This window comes from Labeo rohita, unplaced genomic scaffold, assembly GCF_022985175.1.
Source record: "Labeo rohita strain BAU-BD-2019 unplaced genomic scaffold, IGBB_LRoh.1.0 scaffold_520, whole genome shotgun sequence".
NCBI classification, from domain to species: domain Eukaryota; kingdom Metazoa; phylum Chordata; class Actinopteri; order Cypriniformes; family Cyprinidae; genus Labeo; species Labeo rohita.
This window is the reverse complement of record NW_026129442.1, coordinates 8502-24242: the sequence shown is the minus strand read 5'-3', so window position 1 is coordinate 24242 and position 15741 is coordinate 8502. Positions and strand designations below refer to the sequence as shown.

At 35.2% G+C, this 15741-nt stretch overlaps 1 protein-coding gene across 1 annotated transcript; it reads right to left on the bottom strand.

Moving 5' to 3' along the window:
* Positions 1 to 9847: 9847 nt before the first annotated feature.
* Positions 9848 to 15371, bottom strand: LOC127161008 (citrate synthase-related protein DDB_G0287281). Its single transcript, XM_051103656.1, has 6 exons — positions 14162 to 15371; positions 13564 to 13884; positions 13328 to 13428; positions 13162 to 13240; positions 10449 to 10625; positions 9848 to 9888 (listed from the first exon to the last, which is right to left on the bottom strand). The coding sequence occupies exons 1-6, from the start codon at positions 14241 to 14243 to the stop codon at positions 9848 to 9850; spliced, it is 801 nt and encodes a 266-aa protein (XP_050959613.1). The 5' UTR covers positions 14244 to 15371.
* Between the last annotated feature and the right edge of the window lie 370 nt (positions 15372 to 15741).

Below are 15741 nucleotides of genomic sequence, written 5' to 3'. Positions count from 1 at the left end.
AATCGGAGATATTCTTGTCTAACTTACATAGCTCATGTCAATCAACTATCGTGTGAGCGGCCTCTGTGGGTGTGACGCAACAACGACAGGCATCTGTGAACGGCTCGATTTGAAAAAGGAAATGTTATTTTTACAGCTTAATTAAAAACCACTGCATGGATTTTTATCATTATAAGGTAGATTTGTACATACACTGCAAACACACATTAATGTTCAAACAACATGTAAAAGTGAACTTAGTATCCGATGACACCTTTAAGTGAACTTTACAACATACTTCAAGTATACTACTATCTCCCTATGTAGGTATTAATTTGTGTATATTTTGTTATATGAATATCTGAACATAGAAAACATCAAAAGAAAGAACAGGGTATTTGCTTGTAAACAAAAATATTTTATTCTAGCTTCATGAATTCTTTGTAAACACTTGAATATGGGTAAGTTTCATAAATTAAAAAAAAACTAAGAAATAAACAAATTTTGAACAAAAGGCTGAAAAAGACTATGAATTGGATTCAGACTGATAATCAAAACATAGATGGAGTTGATCAACACCCCAAAGCTTTACAATCATTATTACCTCCTTATTGGTCGACATTTTATTCCATAATAAATATTCCATAATGTTTTATGTCTGATGATCGTGTTAGATTTCATGTGGAAACATGTTGTTTAGGTTTCTTCTTCACTTGTATGTTTTGGAAATTCTGCACAGAAAATCTGTAATAGCACCCCCTACTGTATTACACTGAAAACACGGACTCTAGGAGCACAAGTATATCTTAAATATATTTAGGCTTTTTCCAAGTACACTGCCCTCCAAAAGTTTGGAAACACCTCTGGCAAAGTGTGGTTTTGGACGATATCAGCATAAATCCTTATTATTTTTTGGTGCAAATACAAAATGCAAAATTAAAGTAACTTGACATTATTATTAAAGACCAGCAATAATAATTTTCATTTTGATTACATAATAATGGCAATATATACACGTCAAAGTCAGACATGCCCCTTTGTCAGCTGTGATGCCTGGTTACTGGTTTAAACTTGGCCCAGGTTTTTAAAAGATTTTTGGGTCAGCACATCTTAATAGCTTCAACAATTGATTGTCAATTAAGTTTAGAATACAATGAATTTAGGCCCAGATTATGCAGAGCTGAAATAGCTGCTAATGCTGGATATTTTGATTAGTCAAAAATGTAAGCTTTTTCTACATATAAACTGTTTTTGTAATAAAATGTTTTCATAGTTTGTGTTGTCCTTCTTCAGTGCAAAATTATCACAAATTAAAAAAAGATTCATGCCAATATTGTGCAAAACTCCACTTTTCTAGGGTGTTTCCAAACTTTTGGAGGGCAGTGTATACTGAAATGTATTTTAAGTATATTTCTGAGAAGTACATGAAGCCCATTTCTGAGAAGTATATAAAAAGTAGACTAAAAGTATACTTTCCTATTTTTTAGTGTAAAAGAAGTATACTAATAGCACGTTAAACTTCTTTTTCATAAGGGTATGGTAGAGCATGAATCAAGGATTTCATCACCTTTAGGCCTTGAACCCTTACATCTTGTCCCTTTTTTTAATTCATAGATAATAACAAGCAATATTTTGATCACTGAACATGGAAATGTCGCTATTTCCATTTCAGAAAACTGGTCACCTTAGTCACAAATTTAAAAACATTCAGTTGCTTTAATACATTCAAGATAATAGTGAAAATAAAGTAGACTTGTATACAGCATATCTATGCAATAATTAGTTCAGAAGCCACTATTAGTGTCAGTTCCCAGGACAATTTCTTATTTCATTGTTCATTTCATACTGTGTCAGCAGTCACTGGCAAACACTGTTCATCCTGCATTTTTGTTTTTCCTGCAAATTCACCTCAAAGTGTCTTCTTTTCTTAAAGGGCCGGTTTTTGTGCCTGTCATTAGGTCTCTTGTTAGCGTAAACCAAACTCAAGGTGAGTCAACAAACTCCCTATCAAACCAAAATACAAAACTATGTCTGTGTCTAATGAAAAAAAACGTAAAAACTTAATTTACAAAAGAAATGGCACCCACACCCTACGGCCTCCAAGTATAGATAGCAATATGACAGAAAATAAAAAGGGTTTCTTAAAATTAACCTCACAAAACAAATCTCTTCCAGGTACTCTGAAGCAGCCACAGTCAATAGAAAAGTTCTGCTCTGTGGTCTGTGCTGTAAAAAATGATCGAGGTGTGTCCATCTCATGGTATAAAGGAGGTGAAATGCTGAATCAGACCAGCAATCCTGATCTCAACATCATCCTCAGTTTACCATTAGTGCTTCATTATAATGATCCAGAGACCTACAGCTGCATGGCTGTGAATCCAGTGAGCAACAAAAGCATCCATCTGCTCATGGAAGAGATTTGCACACGACAGGAAGGTGAGATGTTAAACTACATTTATCACAGAACTCTCTTCCTGCCACAATGACCAAAGTAACTGAATGACAGAATTGTTAACGAGTAACTTCAACTCATCAGATGAGTCTGAACTTCAGAAAGATCATCAAGATAATCACAATAATTGTTCAATATGTCCATCGTTTTCATTGTGTTTTTCATCAATATGAAGGGTAAGACAAATCTTTAGAACATATTTTCGTTTCTCTTGTGTTTTAGTGGTTGTGGGCACTGGTCAAATGACTAACTGGAACATTTTCAAGTTTGTAGTCAATTCATGCTGCTTACAAGTCTTGTATTTTTCAAGTTATTAACATTACTGTTTCTGAAATTTCTCTCTGATCTGGACACAGTAAGTTACTATAGTTACTGAAAAACATGTTCTAAAATATCAACATAGAAATATTAAGACTACCTTATTATGAGGATGACAAACTTGATTTGTCCTTTTCAGTTTTATATAGAAAGATTTATCACTAATTTTGTGAAATCCAGGTCATTCTACACAGCAGCATAATGAAAATTTACAAATATTATAAATGCATGACTTATTTGGAAAGGAAACCACTTCCTGCCACATTACTTATTTGGAAAAGGGGCCACTTCCTTTGTACCTTTTTTGTATACCATGCTTTAAACTTTACAGCAACAATATTATAGTTTTTAAATTAGTTTTATTTACATTTCATTTTTAATGACATTTCAGTTTAGGTCATTTAGATTTTTTACTCTGCACCTTTTTCAGTATTTTCTAGTGTTAGCTTTTTTAGACTTTAAGTATATTTAGTTTTTTTTTTTTTTTTTTTAGAATTTTAAAATTTAAAGAATGGATGTTATGTAAAAAGTGTAAAAAGTGTTAAAAGTGTTAATTAATTACATTTCTCAGGACAGTAGTTGTATAGTTATTCATTTGTCACTAAATCATATAACAAATGCCATAGTTTAACAGGTATTTTATACAGAAAAAATAGAGCAGAAATAGTACAAATCTATTCTGCACATGGCTAGTTGAGGTCTGTACATTTTCTAGCACTAAATGTAACTCATATCTAAACAGTTTTAATATTCTTTCAGATCTTGTGAATGGCGAGTGGGATGAGTTAAAGACTGCGATGGAGGGAGACGTTCTCACTCTACAAATAAAAGACACTGAGATTCTCAGTGAAGTAACATGGCTGTATAAAAATGGTGATCAAACTGTTCGTATTGCACAGATGTATCAGGGTTTTGTGCCCTTTTATGAGAGACTAACTGGCAGAGTGAAAATGAACCCAAAGACGGGAGCACTGACCATCTGGAACATCAGCACCAGTGATTCTGGACTTTATGAAGTTTCTCTCCACAGTGGCTCAGAGAAAAGGTTCAGAGTGGATGTTTACAGTAAGTTTTAGCTTCATAAGAAATAGTAAAAACTATCAGTAATATTCAGGATAATGAGGGAATGTCTGTTTGGCAGTATTGCCTCTTCCTTTTAACTGGACAGCAGTACATTCAGTCATGTCTGGCACAATGTTTTCAGCATCGTTAGGACCTTTTGTCCTGAGGGTCTGGGGAAAAAGAAAAGTTCAAAACGGCTGGAAAATTTCCATGACAGAAATAAAAAGTGGAGACATATCCATACCAAAAAGTAGTATACTTCAAGTTTATTTCATTAATTAAAGTTCAAGTATATTTTTAATTTTACTTAATGTAGTAAGTATACAAATATTAGTGTACAAGAAGTATACTCATAAGTGTACTATTTCAATACTCCAAGTTTGGGACTAAATTGGCCCACTTTCTAGTATATAAAAGTATACTTTTAAGTATAGTTTAAGTATAACAGTAGTAAACTTTAAGTACACAACAAGTTTACATCAATGTTTTTAGCTTGTACAGCAACTACACTAAAAGTTTACTAATTAAATACATGATGTAGTTTTTTTTAGGACACTTTAAAGTATAGTCTGAGTAAACTACTAGTTTAGTAGTTTCATACTGCAAGTATACTCGTAAGTTTTCTTTAAGTGAACTTTACATCATACTTAAAGTATACTACTATCTCCCTATTTAGGTATTAATTTGTATATATTTTGTTATATTATTTTATCTGAACTTACAAAACATCAAAAGAAAGAACAGGGTATCTGCTTGTAAACAAAAAATATTTTATTCTAGCTTCATGAATTCTTTGTAAACACTTGAATATGGTTAAGTTTCATAAATTAAAAAAAACTAAGAAATAAACAAATTTTAAACAAAAACCTGAAAAGGACTATGAATTGGATTCAGAATGGTAATCAAAACATAGATGGAGTCGATCAACACCCCAAAGCTTTACAATCATTATTACCTCCTTATTGGTCGACATTTTATTCCATAATAAATATTTCATAATGTTTTATGTCTGATGATCGTGTTAGATTTCATGTGGAAACATGTTGTTTAGGTTTCTTTTTAACTTGTATGTTTTGGAAATTCTGTACAGAAAATCTGTAATAGCACCCCCTACTGTATTACACTGAAAACACGGACTCTAGGAGCACAAGTATATCTTAAATATATTTAGGCTTTTTCCAAGTACACTGCCCTCCAAAAGTTTGGAAACACCTCTGGCAAAGTGTGGTTTTGGACGATATCAGCATAAATCCTTATTATTTTTTGGTGCAAATACAAAATGCAAAATTAAAGTAACTTGACATTATTATTAAAGACCAGCAATAATAATTTTCATTTTGATTACATAATAATGGCAATATATACACGTCAAAGTCAGACATGCCCCTTTGCCAGCTGTGATGCCCGGTTACTGGTTTAAACTTGGCCCAGGTTTTAAAAGATTTTTGGGTCAGCACACCTTAATAGCTTCAACAATTGATTGTCAATTAAGTTTAGAATACAATGAATTTAGGCCCAGATTATGCAGAGCTGAAATAGCTGCTAATGCTGGATAATTTGAATAATCAAAAATGTAAGCTTTTTCTGTGTATAAACTGTTTTTGTAATAAAATGTGTTTTCATAGTTTGTGTTGTCCTTCTTCAGTGCAAAATTATCACAAATTAAAAAGGATTCATGCCAATATTGTGCAAAACCCCACTTTTCTAGGGTGTTTCCAAACTTTTGGAGGGCAGTGTATACTGAAATGTATTTTAAGTATATTTCTGAGAAGTACATGAAGCCCATATCTGAGAAGTACTATTTTTTAGTGTAAAAGAAGTATACTAATAGCACATTAAACTTCTTTTTCATAAGGGTATGGTAGAGCATGAATCAAGGATTTCATCACCTTTAGTCCTTGAACCCCTACATCTTGTCCCTTTTTTTTAATTCATAGATAATAAGTGATATTTTGATCACTGAACATGGAAATGTCGCTATTTCCATTTCAGAAAACTGGTCACCTTAGTCACAAATTTAAAAACATACAGTTGCTTTAATACATTCAAGATAATAGTGAAAATAAAGTAGACTTGTATACAGCATATCTATGCAATAATTAGTTCAGAAGCCACTATTAGTGTCAGTTCCCAGGACAATTTCTTATTTCATTGTTCATTTCATACTGTGTCAGCAGTCACTGGTTAACATTCATACACTGTTCATCCTGCATTTTTGCTTTTCCTGCAAATTCACCTCAAAGTGTCTTCTTTTCTTAAAGGGCTGGTTTCTGTGCCTGTTATTAGGTCTCTTGTTAGCGTAAACCAAACTCAAGGTGAGTCAACAAATTTCCTATCAAACCATGATACAAAACTATGTCTGTGTCTAATGAAAAATATAAAAACTTAATTTAAAAAAGAAATGGCACCCACACCCTCAAAATTAACCTTACAAAACAAATCTCTTCCAGGTACTTTGAAGCAGCCACAGTCAATGGGAGAGTTCTGCTCTGTGGTCTGTTCTGTAAAAAATGATCGAGGTGTGTTCATCTCATGGTATAAAGGAGGTGAAATGCTGAATCAGACCAGCAATCCTGATCTCAACATCATTCTCAGTTTACCATTAGTGCTTCATTATAATGATCCAGAGACCTACAGCTGCATGGCTGTGAATCCAGTGCGCAACAAAAGCATCCATCTGCTCATGGAAGAGATTTGCACACGACAGGAAGGTGAGATGTTAAACTACATATCATAGAACTCTCTTCCTGACACAATGACCAAAGTAACTGAATAGCAGAATTGTTTATGAATAACTTCATATCTCTATCATTTCTCTTCTATTTCAGATTGTCTGGATCATTGTGGCATCACTGAGGCTCTGATTCGTCTGGCTCTGTCTGGTCTGGTGGGAATCACCACTGTTGTGTTCCTGGTTGAACATCTGAGGTTCTGCTCACTTCGAAGAACAGTTGCTTTTGCTTGATGATGGTTCTTTCATGACACGTCACAGTGGCCTAAAACACGATGGTGACGAAATGCTATGAGAACTGCTGGCAACGAGGCTGAAAGTATAAACTGAGCGCACCATTTGGGACAGGGCCATAAAGTATTACCATTTTGACATTTAAGTTCATGTTCAGGAAGAAAGATCTGAATATTGATCATCTTTTACAGGTTAAAAAAAAAAAAATAAATAAATATATATATATATATATATATATATATATATATATATATGTGTGACACGATCTAGGAAAACCCAACACATGGTGAAATTTTACCTTTTTTAGGTATTTCTGCACTAATCAAGTGAATTTCACCGAGATATTTTCAGAGATGATAGACAAGATGTTATAGAATAATAATTTAATGAAAACCTAATTTTGACCAAAAAATGACATTCAACCTATTTTTCGAATTTACTGAAAATTTCCCAGTGCGACATCCGACAGGTTTTCCCAGATCGCATCACACACACACACACACACACACATACATATTTATATATATATATATATATACAGTCATGTGAAAAAGTTAGGACACCCTATTGAATTCCATGGTTTTCCGTATCAGGATATCATTAAAAAAAAACTGGTCCTTGGCTGGTCTTAAAATTTCGAAAATAAAATCTCAGATGAACAACACCACATGACAAATTGCACCATGTAATTATTTACTGAACAAAAATAAAGCCAAAATGGAAAAGCCATGTGTGACAAAGTTATAACACCCTTACTGTTAACACTGGAATTAAGAGGGTAAATAACAGTTGAGCACTGCTAATCAAATACATTTGATTAACTGATCATCAGCAAGTCTGAGCACCTCTAACAAAGCATAAGCTTTGGCAGTTTGCTGGTCTGGAGCCTTCAGGTGTGTGTTAACACAATGCCAAGGAGGTAAGACATCAGCAATCATCTTAGAGAAGCAACTGTTGCTGCCATTAATCTGAGAAGAGTAATACGGCCATTTCCAAACAATATGAAGTTTATTCAAAAGTGGAAGACATTTAAAACAGACACCTCTCCTTCCAGGAGTGGAGGACCCAGAAAATTCACCCCAAGATCAGACCGTGTAAAGCTCAGAGGAATGGCAGACAACCCAAAAACTACACCTCAGACTCTACAGGCTTCAGTTAACATGTTAAATGATAAAGTTCATGACAATACCATTAGGAAAATATGGGACAAAAATGGCATGTTTGGTAGGCTTGGCAGAAGAAAACCTCTTCTATCGAAAAAAACAAAAACAAAAAACATTGCAGCACAGATTAGGTCTGCAAAGTTGCATCTGAACAAAACACAAGTCTTCTAGAATAATGTCCTTTGAACAGACGAGACCTCCACAAAGTGGAGATGTTTGGCCATAATGCACAGCACCAAGTTTGGTGAAAACCTAAAGAGCATATCAGCACAAACACCTCATACCAAAAGACAAGCATGCTGGAGGAGGGCTGATCATTTTGTTATTGTTTTATAGCCACAGGACCTGGGCACCTCACAGTCATTGATTTGGCCATGAACTCCTCTGTATATCAAAGTATTCTAGAGTCAAATGCAAAGGCATCTGTCCGACGTCTAAAGTTGGGCCAAAATTGGGTCATGCAACAGGACAATGATCCAAAGCACACCAGTAAATCTACAGGTTTCTGCAGGATTTTGAGGCTCAAATTTAAGACTTTTTAAGATATTTTTAAGACCTACACAAATAAAATAAATACTATATGAGTGGGGTAGAGCAATGTCTACAGTAACATATTAAACTGTAAAATCACTGTAAAAAGAGCATAATTTACAGTTCACATACAAGTTTTGACAAAAACAAAAAGTTTTATAAAATGATAAACTTCACATTTCAGCCCACATTTCAGCCTACATTTCACATTTAAACTATTTTTAAGAAAAGAGTCAAAAGTATTAGTTATTATATTAATTGAAAATTATTATCAATAAATTATTCCAGTAATTAAATAACAAATTAGGAGTGTGCAATATTCACCAAAAAAAATCAATATTTTCTGGGATTTTGTTGATAAAGATCAGTAGTATAGGACTACCGTAGACTGCTGAATCCTGAATGTTTAGATATTCTTCATATTCTGTGTGGTCAGTTCACAGCATTGATAGAAATTAATATTTTCCAGTTTAAACTGATTTTCACTTTTTATGGGCATATTTGTCTTGTAAAGTCATTTAAGTCATTTACATGTGCATAATCTATTGAGTCAAATTCTTACATTTGGGCTGTTACCAGGCAAATTAAATCAGTATCAACAAAATTAATCTTCACGATGCAGAGGAAACACAGAAGCTGCCTCTGAAGTAACATTTAGATGTATTTACACACTGTTTATTGCTTTAACCTGCAGTTACAAATATATGAATGTTTTGACAATGTCTAACACTGATATTTGAAATGATTTTAAAATTAGAAGATACTTTAAATGTGAAGTTAAAACTGGCAGTAGGTGGCAGCAAGTGACTTTTAATAATTTAAATGGTTGATTCATTCAGGAGTGAAACACAGTCATGTTGCAAAACAGTGCTGCGGCTGTGTTTGGGATGATTTTTGCAGTGCTCATGTTTATTTAATGAAATCATAGCCTTTTAAAGTTTCATCGTCACATTGAGCCATATCGCAATTCTGGCCTTTCCGTCCCCAAATTTGAGAGATCTCTTGAAATCATAATTAGGACTTGTACAATTTATGTTTTTTTATGGCCTTAAATTTGATACAACAAATGTAATAATTTAATAAAAGACCTGCAGAAACCCTGAGAGTGACAGAGGAAGCGAAGTACGAGCAGAAAGCTGGAGACTAAGTCATGATGATATTATGAATAGTCATGATGAATAATCTTAATTGACTTTAGTGGACTTCATCTGACCAGCACAAATATTCACTAAGATAGCACATATTCCCACTTGTTTGCATATTCCCAACACTGATCTACAATAGACAGTCAGGACTGCTAAGAGGATTATTGGTGCCCCCATGCCCAATCTCTAAGTGAGGAACAGGGCTAAGAAAAACACTTTGGACCCCTCACACCTAGCCCACTTCCTCTTCAAAATGTTGCCTTCTGGTCGGCGCTACAGGGCACCGAGCACTAGAACAGCCAGGCACAAGAACAGTTTTTTCTCCCACAGGCTATATTCAGCCTGAACAATTAAAACGTTTATAACTATACATCACAATGTTTATACACAGAATCCGAAAATTGTACATTTGTAAACTACACACTTGTAAATAACATCTGTATGTTAATTTAAACAAAGTTTTTTCTCTATATTTCCACTTCTGTATATAGTGCATTATTTGATTTTCAGTTTTTCTTATTTTAGTGTTATATTTCACCTCTACTGTGTAATTCCTAAGTACGCCATCATGTATGTTTGCACTATGTCTGTACTTTCTTCTGCACTAAAAGCTTTTGTCACCAAATCAAATTCCTTGTGTGTGTAAACGCACTTGGTAATAAAGCTCCTTCTGACTTACATATCATTTTTTAAGACATTCCATAAACCCAACAACCATAAAAATAAACAACAAGAGCAAGCATTGCAAGAGCAAGGAAAATGATGTAAAAAATTTAATACAAATTAATACAAAGACATTTTGTTACAATTTTTTACATCATTAGAACACATACTCATATGTATAATAACATCATCATTATCATTATCATTATTATTATTATTATTATTATTATTATTATTGTTATTATTATTGATTGAATTAATTGCATATGGATTTGGTCTGTGAAGGTCTTCTGGTTTCTTCTCTACCAAGCAGTGTTCCTCAGAAGATGTGTCTGTGTCGTGTTCATCTGCTGATTATAGGAAAAGGAGAGTTTTGCACTATTAGTGCTCATGTCAGTGAAGTGACACAATTTGTTTTACAGGGCTATTAAGGTTATTAAGGTTAGGTTACTTTAACTACATGGAAATACACTGTGTGCATAATTATTAGGCATGTTGATAATCTGGTCATATTTTTTTACCAAGCATATTTTACCAATTCCAAACCACAACAATCTTAATAACAATACAATTTATTACTATTAATTTTGTATTTAATAATTTGTAAGTGATGTATAACTGTCCGTGAAGGCTGGAAGTGAAAAACTCCTTATATTCAGGTGTGCATAATTATTAGGCATGTTTTCTTTTACAAATAAAATGAGCCAAAAAAGATATTTAACCCAGACCAGAGTATGTGAGCGGAGCGGAGTGGGAGCGGAGCGTGGAGTGGAGCGATGTGATTTTTAAAGGAGAGAGGAGCGGAAATTTTAAAAGTCGGAGCGTCGTGGTTTTTACTCGCTCCAAGAGCGCTCCAGCATCGCTCCATCACGAGTACAAGTCATGACAACGACCCATAATATAACTGCATATTGAGCAAGAATTCACGTGTTAAACATAGCCTAGCTAGTTTGATAGAACTTTCACTCAAATCAGAAAGAATACAAAGACTAGGATGACGGCAATGGACATGAGCAGAAAGTCATATATTTCAATGAATTAGTTTGTTCCCTCAAGATACTGAATATTTTCAAGTGAAAGTGTGATTTAAAAAAGTACAATACTTATGCACACGCAATCGCTCTCTCAATAATGCATTCAAACAAATGTAAACTTACTGTGCTACTTCATCTGTATCTGATTTCAAATGAGAAGAAATCTGTAAGAAATGCAGCGATCTGTACATAAAATAACTGACGAAACGTACTGTTATTTCAATCACAAATATTTGCACTGCAAAAAGCAGCCATAAACCTTTAAATGCTTTTCTTTATTTAATATACGTTATGAACAGACCTGTGGCATTTCAAACATACTGAAATAGTTTAGACGCGGAGCGAAGGCGGAGTGGTGTTTCTGGTATCAGTGAGCGAGGAGTGGAGCGGGAGCGGGAAACGATGAACCCGGAGCGGAGCTGGAGCGGAGCTGGAGCGGAGCTGGAGCGGAGCGGTTATAAAATGCTCGCAGCGCGGAGGGGAAATCGTTGTCGCTCCACTCCGCTCACATACTCTGACCCAGACTGAAAAGTCCAAATTATTAAATGCCCATGAGAAGAATGCAAAACTAATGCATTACAAGAATTTGCAAAGTTAAGGCTTGACCATTGGACAGCGAAATGCTTGTTGAGTCTGCATGGTCAGAAAAAACAGGTGGAGAAGAAAAGATGCATGTTAACTGCAAAAGAATAAGGAATTAAGGTGAAGAATTAGGTGTGACACCATCAGGAACCATTTAGTCTCCAGCACCACCATTTTCCAGAACTGCAACCTACCTGGAGTCTTCAGAAGTGCAATGTGTCAGGTTCTCAGAGACTTTGCTTGGTAAAAAATCCTAAAAAATCCCGACTTAATAAGAATAACAAGCTGACGTGTTGTGAAATACATGAAGACAGTTTTTTTTTTTATAGACTTTATAGACAGATAAGTTGAGAGTGACTCTTGAAGGACAAGCATCATATTCTCTTGTACCTCTGATCAAGAATTTATCTTCCAGAATCTGGCAGTAAGTTTTGGGAGTTCATTTTAGTCTATCTCTGCAAGTCAGACTTTTCAGGATAGGAGACTAAACATGAACTCCCAAAATGTACTGCTAGATTCTGGAAGATAAATTCTTGAATCAGAGGTACAAGAGAATGTGATGCTTGTCCTTCAAGAGCTTGTCCTTCATTGTACTTCTGAAGACTCCAGGTAGGTTGCAGTTCTGGAAAATGGTGGCACTGGAGACTAAACGGTTCCTGATGGTGTCACACCTAATTCTTCACCTTAATTCCTAATTCTTTTGCAGTTAACATTCATCTTTTCTTCTCCACCTGTTTTTTCTGACCATGCAGACTCAACAAGCATTTCGTTGTCCAATGGTCAAGCCTTAACTTTGCAAATTCTTGTAATGCATTAGTTTTGCATTCTTCTCATGGGCATTTAATAATTTGGACTTTTCAGTCTGGGTTAAATACCTTTTTTGGCTCATTTTATCTGTAAAAGAAAACATGCCTAATACTTATGCACACCTGAATATAAGGAGTTTTTCATTTCCAGCCTTCATGGACAATTATATATCACATATAAATGATTAAATACAAAATTCACAGTAGTTATTAAGACTGATGTGGTTTGGAATTGGTAAAATGTTTGGAAAAAAAAATATGACCAGGTTCTGGTTTAAATATTTGAAAAAAAAAAAAAAAAAAAATACAGCACTGACACTTGACTGTCTGAAAATGTCAGAATGTATTTTATAAATTGAAGTCTAGTTTGTCACAGGTTGTAAAATGTTAAATCCCAATTAAAATACCTAATGTTTCTGATCATGACTCAAAACCCAAGACATCTAGTCTAGTGGACTGACCTCCAGTGATGCTTGATTGACTGTCCGCCACTTCTGAATCCACTGTGCTGTCACAGGAATCAAGTTTCTTCAGGTTTTTCTGTATAGGGATGAGAGATTTAAGTCACACTAAACTGCACTGTAAAATATATAATCACTACTGTTATGACTGAGTGACAATACTTACCTTTTTACGTAAGTATACAGCAAACACTGACCCTACAATGACCACACCAATCACACCAGTGACCACACCAATGATCACTGTGAACTGGCCACCAGAAGACTCTAAATGGATTTTAATGTGGAATATGTTAGTTTTGTTGTTGTTGTTATTATGTGTTAAATTATGTCACATTCACCCATCATGTCCAAATAAAGTTATAGTATCAATACATTTTTACAGCACTTAAGAATACTAACCGGTGAATACAACGGTGAACTCTTCCCTGATAGTGTTGTCCCCGATCACTTCGACAATGTATCTTCCTGCGTCAGTGGCTCTGGCATCACGAATGATTACAGAAACATTCTCAGATCCAAGCTGGACTCTGTTGTCGTCGATAGCGGGGCACCCTCTCTTCGTCTCTTTGTTGGAACAGTAGCGGAAGATTATAGCTTGTGTGCCGTTTTCGTAACGTCTCCACAGCATCACTCGATTGACATCCCCCATGACATGATTTTTGTCTGGTAGGATGATGTTTTCTCCCCTTTTTACATCCACTGTCATGTCGCCCACGGCACCTAATAAAATACATATGTATATTGTAAATTGCTGAGTGACGTATTTACACCTTTTTTTAAAAAAACTCACTAGACTCAAAAAGCGAAATTTCTACGACGCGGTCGTATTAAGATGTCACGCTATCCGGTATCATTTTAAAATACATAGTTCTACATATAATAGATAATATATCCAAAATGTAAAAATATGTCATCTACTACACCTACACATTAAAGTTTGCATTCTTTTAATTCAGCACGCTGTACTTCTATTAAAGACACATAAAGACTAGCCTACTTGATACGAATTCACAAGGCAGTGTTGAAGTTTGTAAGGCATTCTCTCCAAAGCCCGCGTTTCCGCTTTCCGACTTCCGCATGCGCAGTGTGACTGGTACTTCACAGAGATCAACACCACGGAGAGCTTTTAAATGCTACAATGCTACTTACCGGTGAGGCCAACACAGGTTATGAGCGTGAAGAAGCGGCGGAGTTTCATTAATTTTGCTCGGTTTGTCTCTTGATGTAGTAGTAAAAATCTTTATCAGCTGCTACGTGTGATTTGATTGTCACTGAAGCTCCAAACTATGGCAAAACAGACGCCACGGCAGGTGTATTAGTAGCTAAGCGGGGCGGGCCGAATGGTTCCAAAGCCGCTTTACAGAAAACTCCGGATCCGACATTTTATACCTTATGTGTAGGTACTTGAATAAAGGTAGGCTAACTGTAGTTTCAGCTTCTCGCTGAAATTATGCCTATACTAAAGTTTACCTTTCATAAGAGTTTATGCACGTTTTATGCTATCGTCTACGACTGAATGACAGACATTCCCTTTGTGTAAGGTTAGGCTACAGCTGCGCAACCTTTAGCTATTGTCTACATTGATTTATTTCAGTTGGTTGTGTTCTTCCTTTCTGTACCTTGCGATATATTAAAACATTTATTGGTTCTATTGGTTATTTTTTTATTTATTGGTTATTTATTGTTTTTATTGAATACGTCACTACATATAACAACTGAAATAAACCAGTATAAACGTATTTATGAACTAATGAATGATTATTCTCAAATTCTTAATAATGTTGTTAATTACATATAATATATATTGGATTTATACACGTTGCCCTTCAAAACGTAAGAGTACCAAATAAGATACTTTATGTTCAAGGCAGCATTTATCAAAATGGTCAAAAACCGTAATGAGGTTAAATAACTACACTACAACGTAAAAAGCTCCATTGCTCAAAGGTGTGTTCGGCTTGAAGCGGCGCTGGGCAGACCGATCGGTGTTTGACACCAAAGTATCGCGAGCTATAGAGAGCAGAGGACTCAAGTTTTCGAATCGTTCTCGCGGTTCTTTGTCAAACACCGGTTGGTCTGCGTAGCACCGCTTGAAGTCGCTTCAGAAGTTATTGGGCTCGTTTGAGATACGCCTCGCCTGAAATGTAGGCGAGAGCAGAGCAGTTTCGCTCGCTCTCTCTCTCTCTCGCTCGCTCGCTCGCTCGCTCGCTCTCTCTCTCTCTCTCTCTCTCTCTCTCTGGCTCTGGGCGAGAGTAGGCGGCTACAGTGAGGGGAGGACGGACAGTTTTGAGCTCTGGAAGCTGAACAGATACCTACGAGATCAAATGCGGATATGGCGTTATTCCCTTTCAGGTGCTGTGTTGCTGATAAACATGATATAATTTCAGTTCTGTTGCTTTTATATAAAAATAAATACGATGAACAAGACACTAAAAGTGCTGTTTAATTCCATACGAGAGGCGTATTTGTCATCCATTGTTTACTTTAACAGGAACAAATGTTTTAGATGTTTATAGTAATATGACAACAATCACATATTTCACACGAAGATCGCAAACAAAATAAACATTTTAGAAG

Excerpts from the sequence above, each read along its gene's own strand:
- LOC127161008 (XM_051103656.1), bottom strand. The coding sequence starts at position 14,243 with ATGCGGAAGTCGGAAAGCGGAAACGCGGGCTTTGGAGAGAATGCCTTA. Across the intron at positions 13,885-14,161 it reads GCCTTGTGAATTCGTATCAA|GTGCCGTGGGCGACATGACA; the intron begins GTAGGCTAGTCT and ends GTATTTTATTAG. Across the intron at positions 13,429-13,563 it reads GTTCACCGTTGTATTCACCG|AGTCTTCTGGTGGCCAGTTC; the intron begins GTTAGTATTCTT and ends AAATCCATTTAG.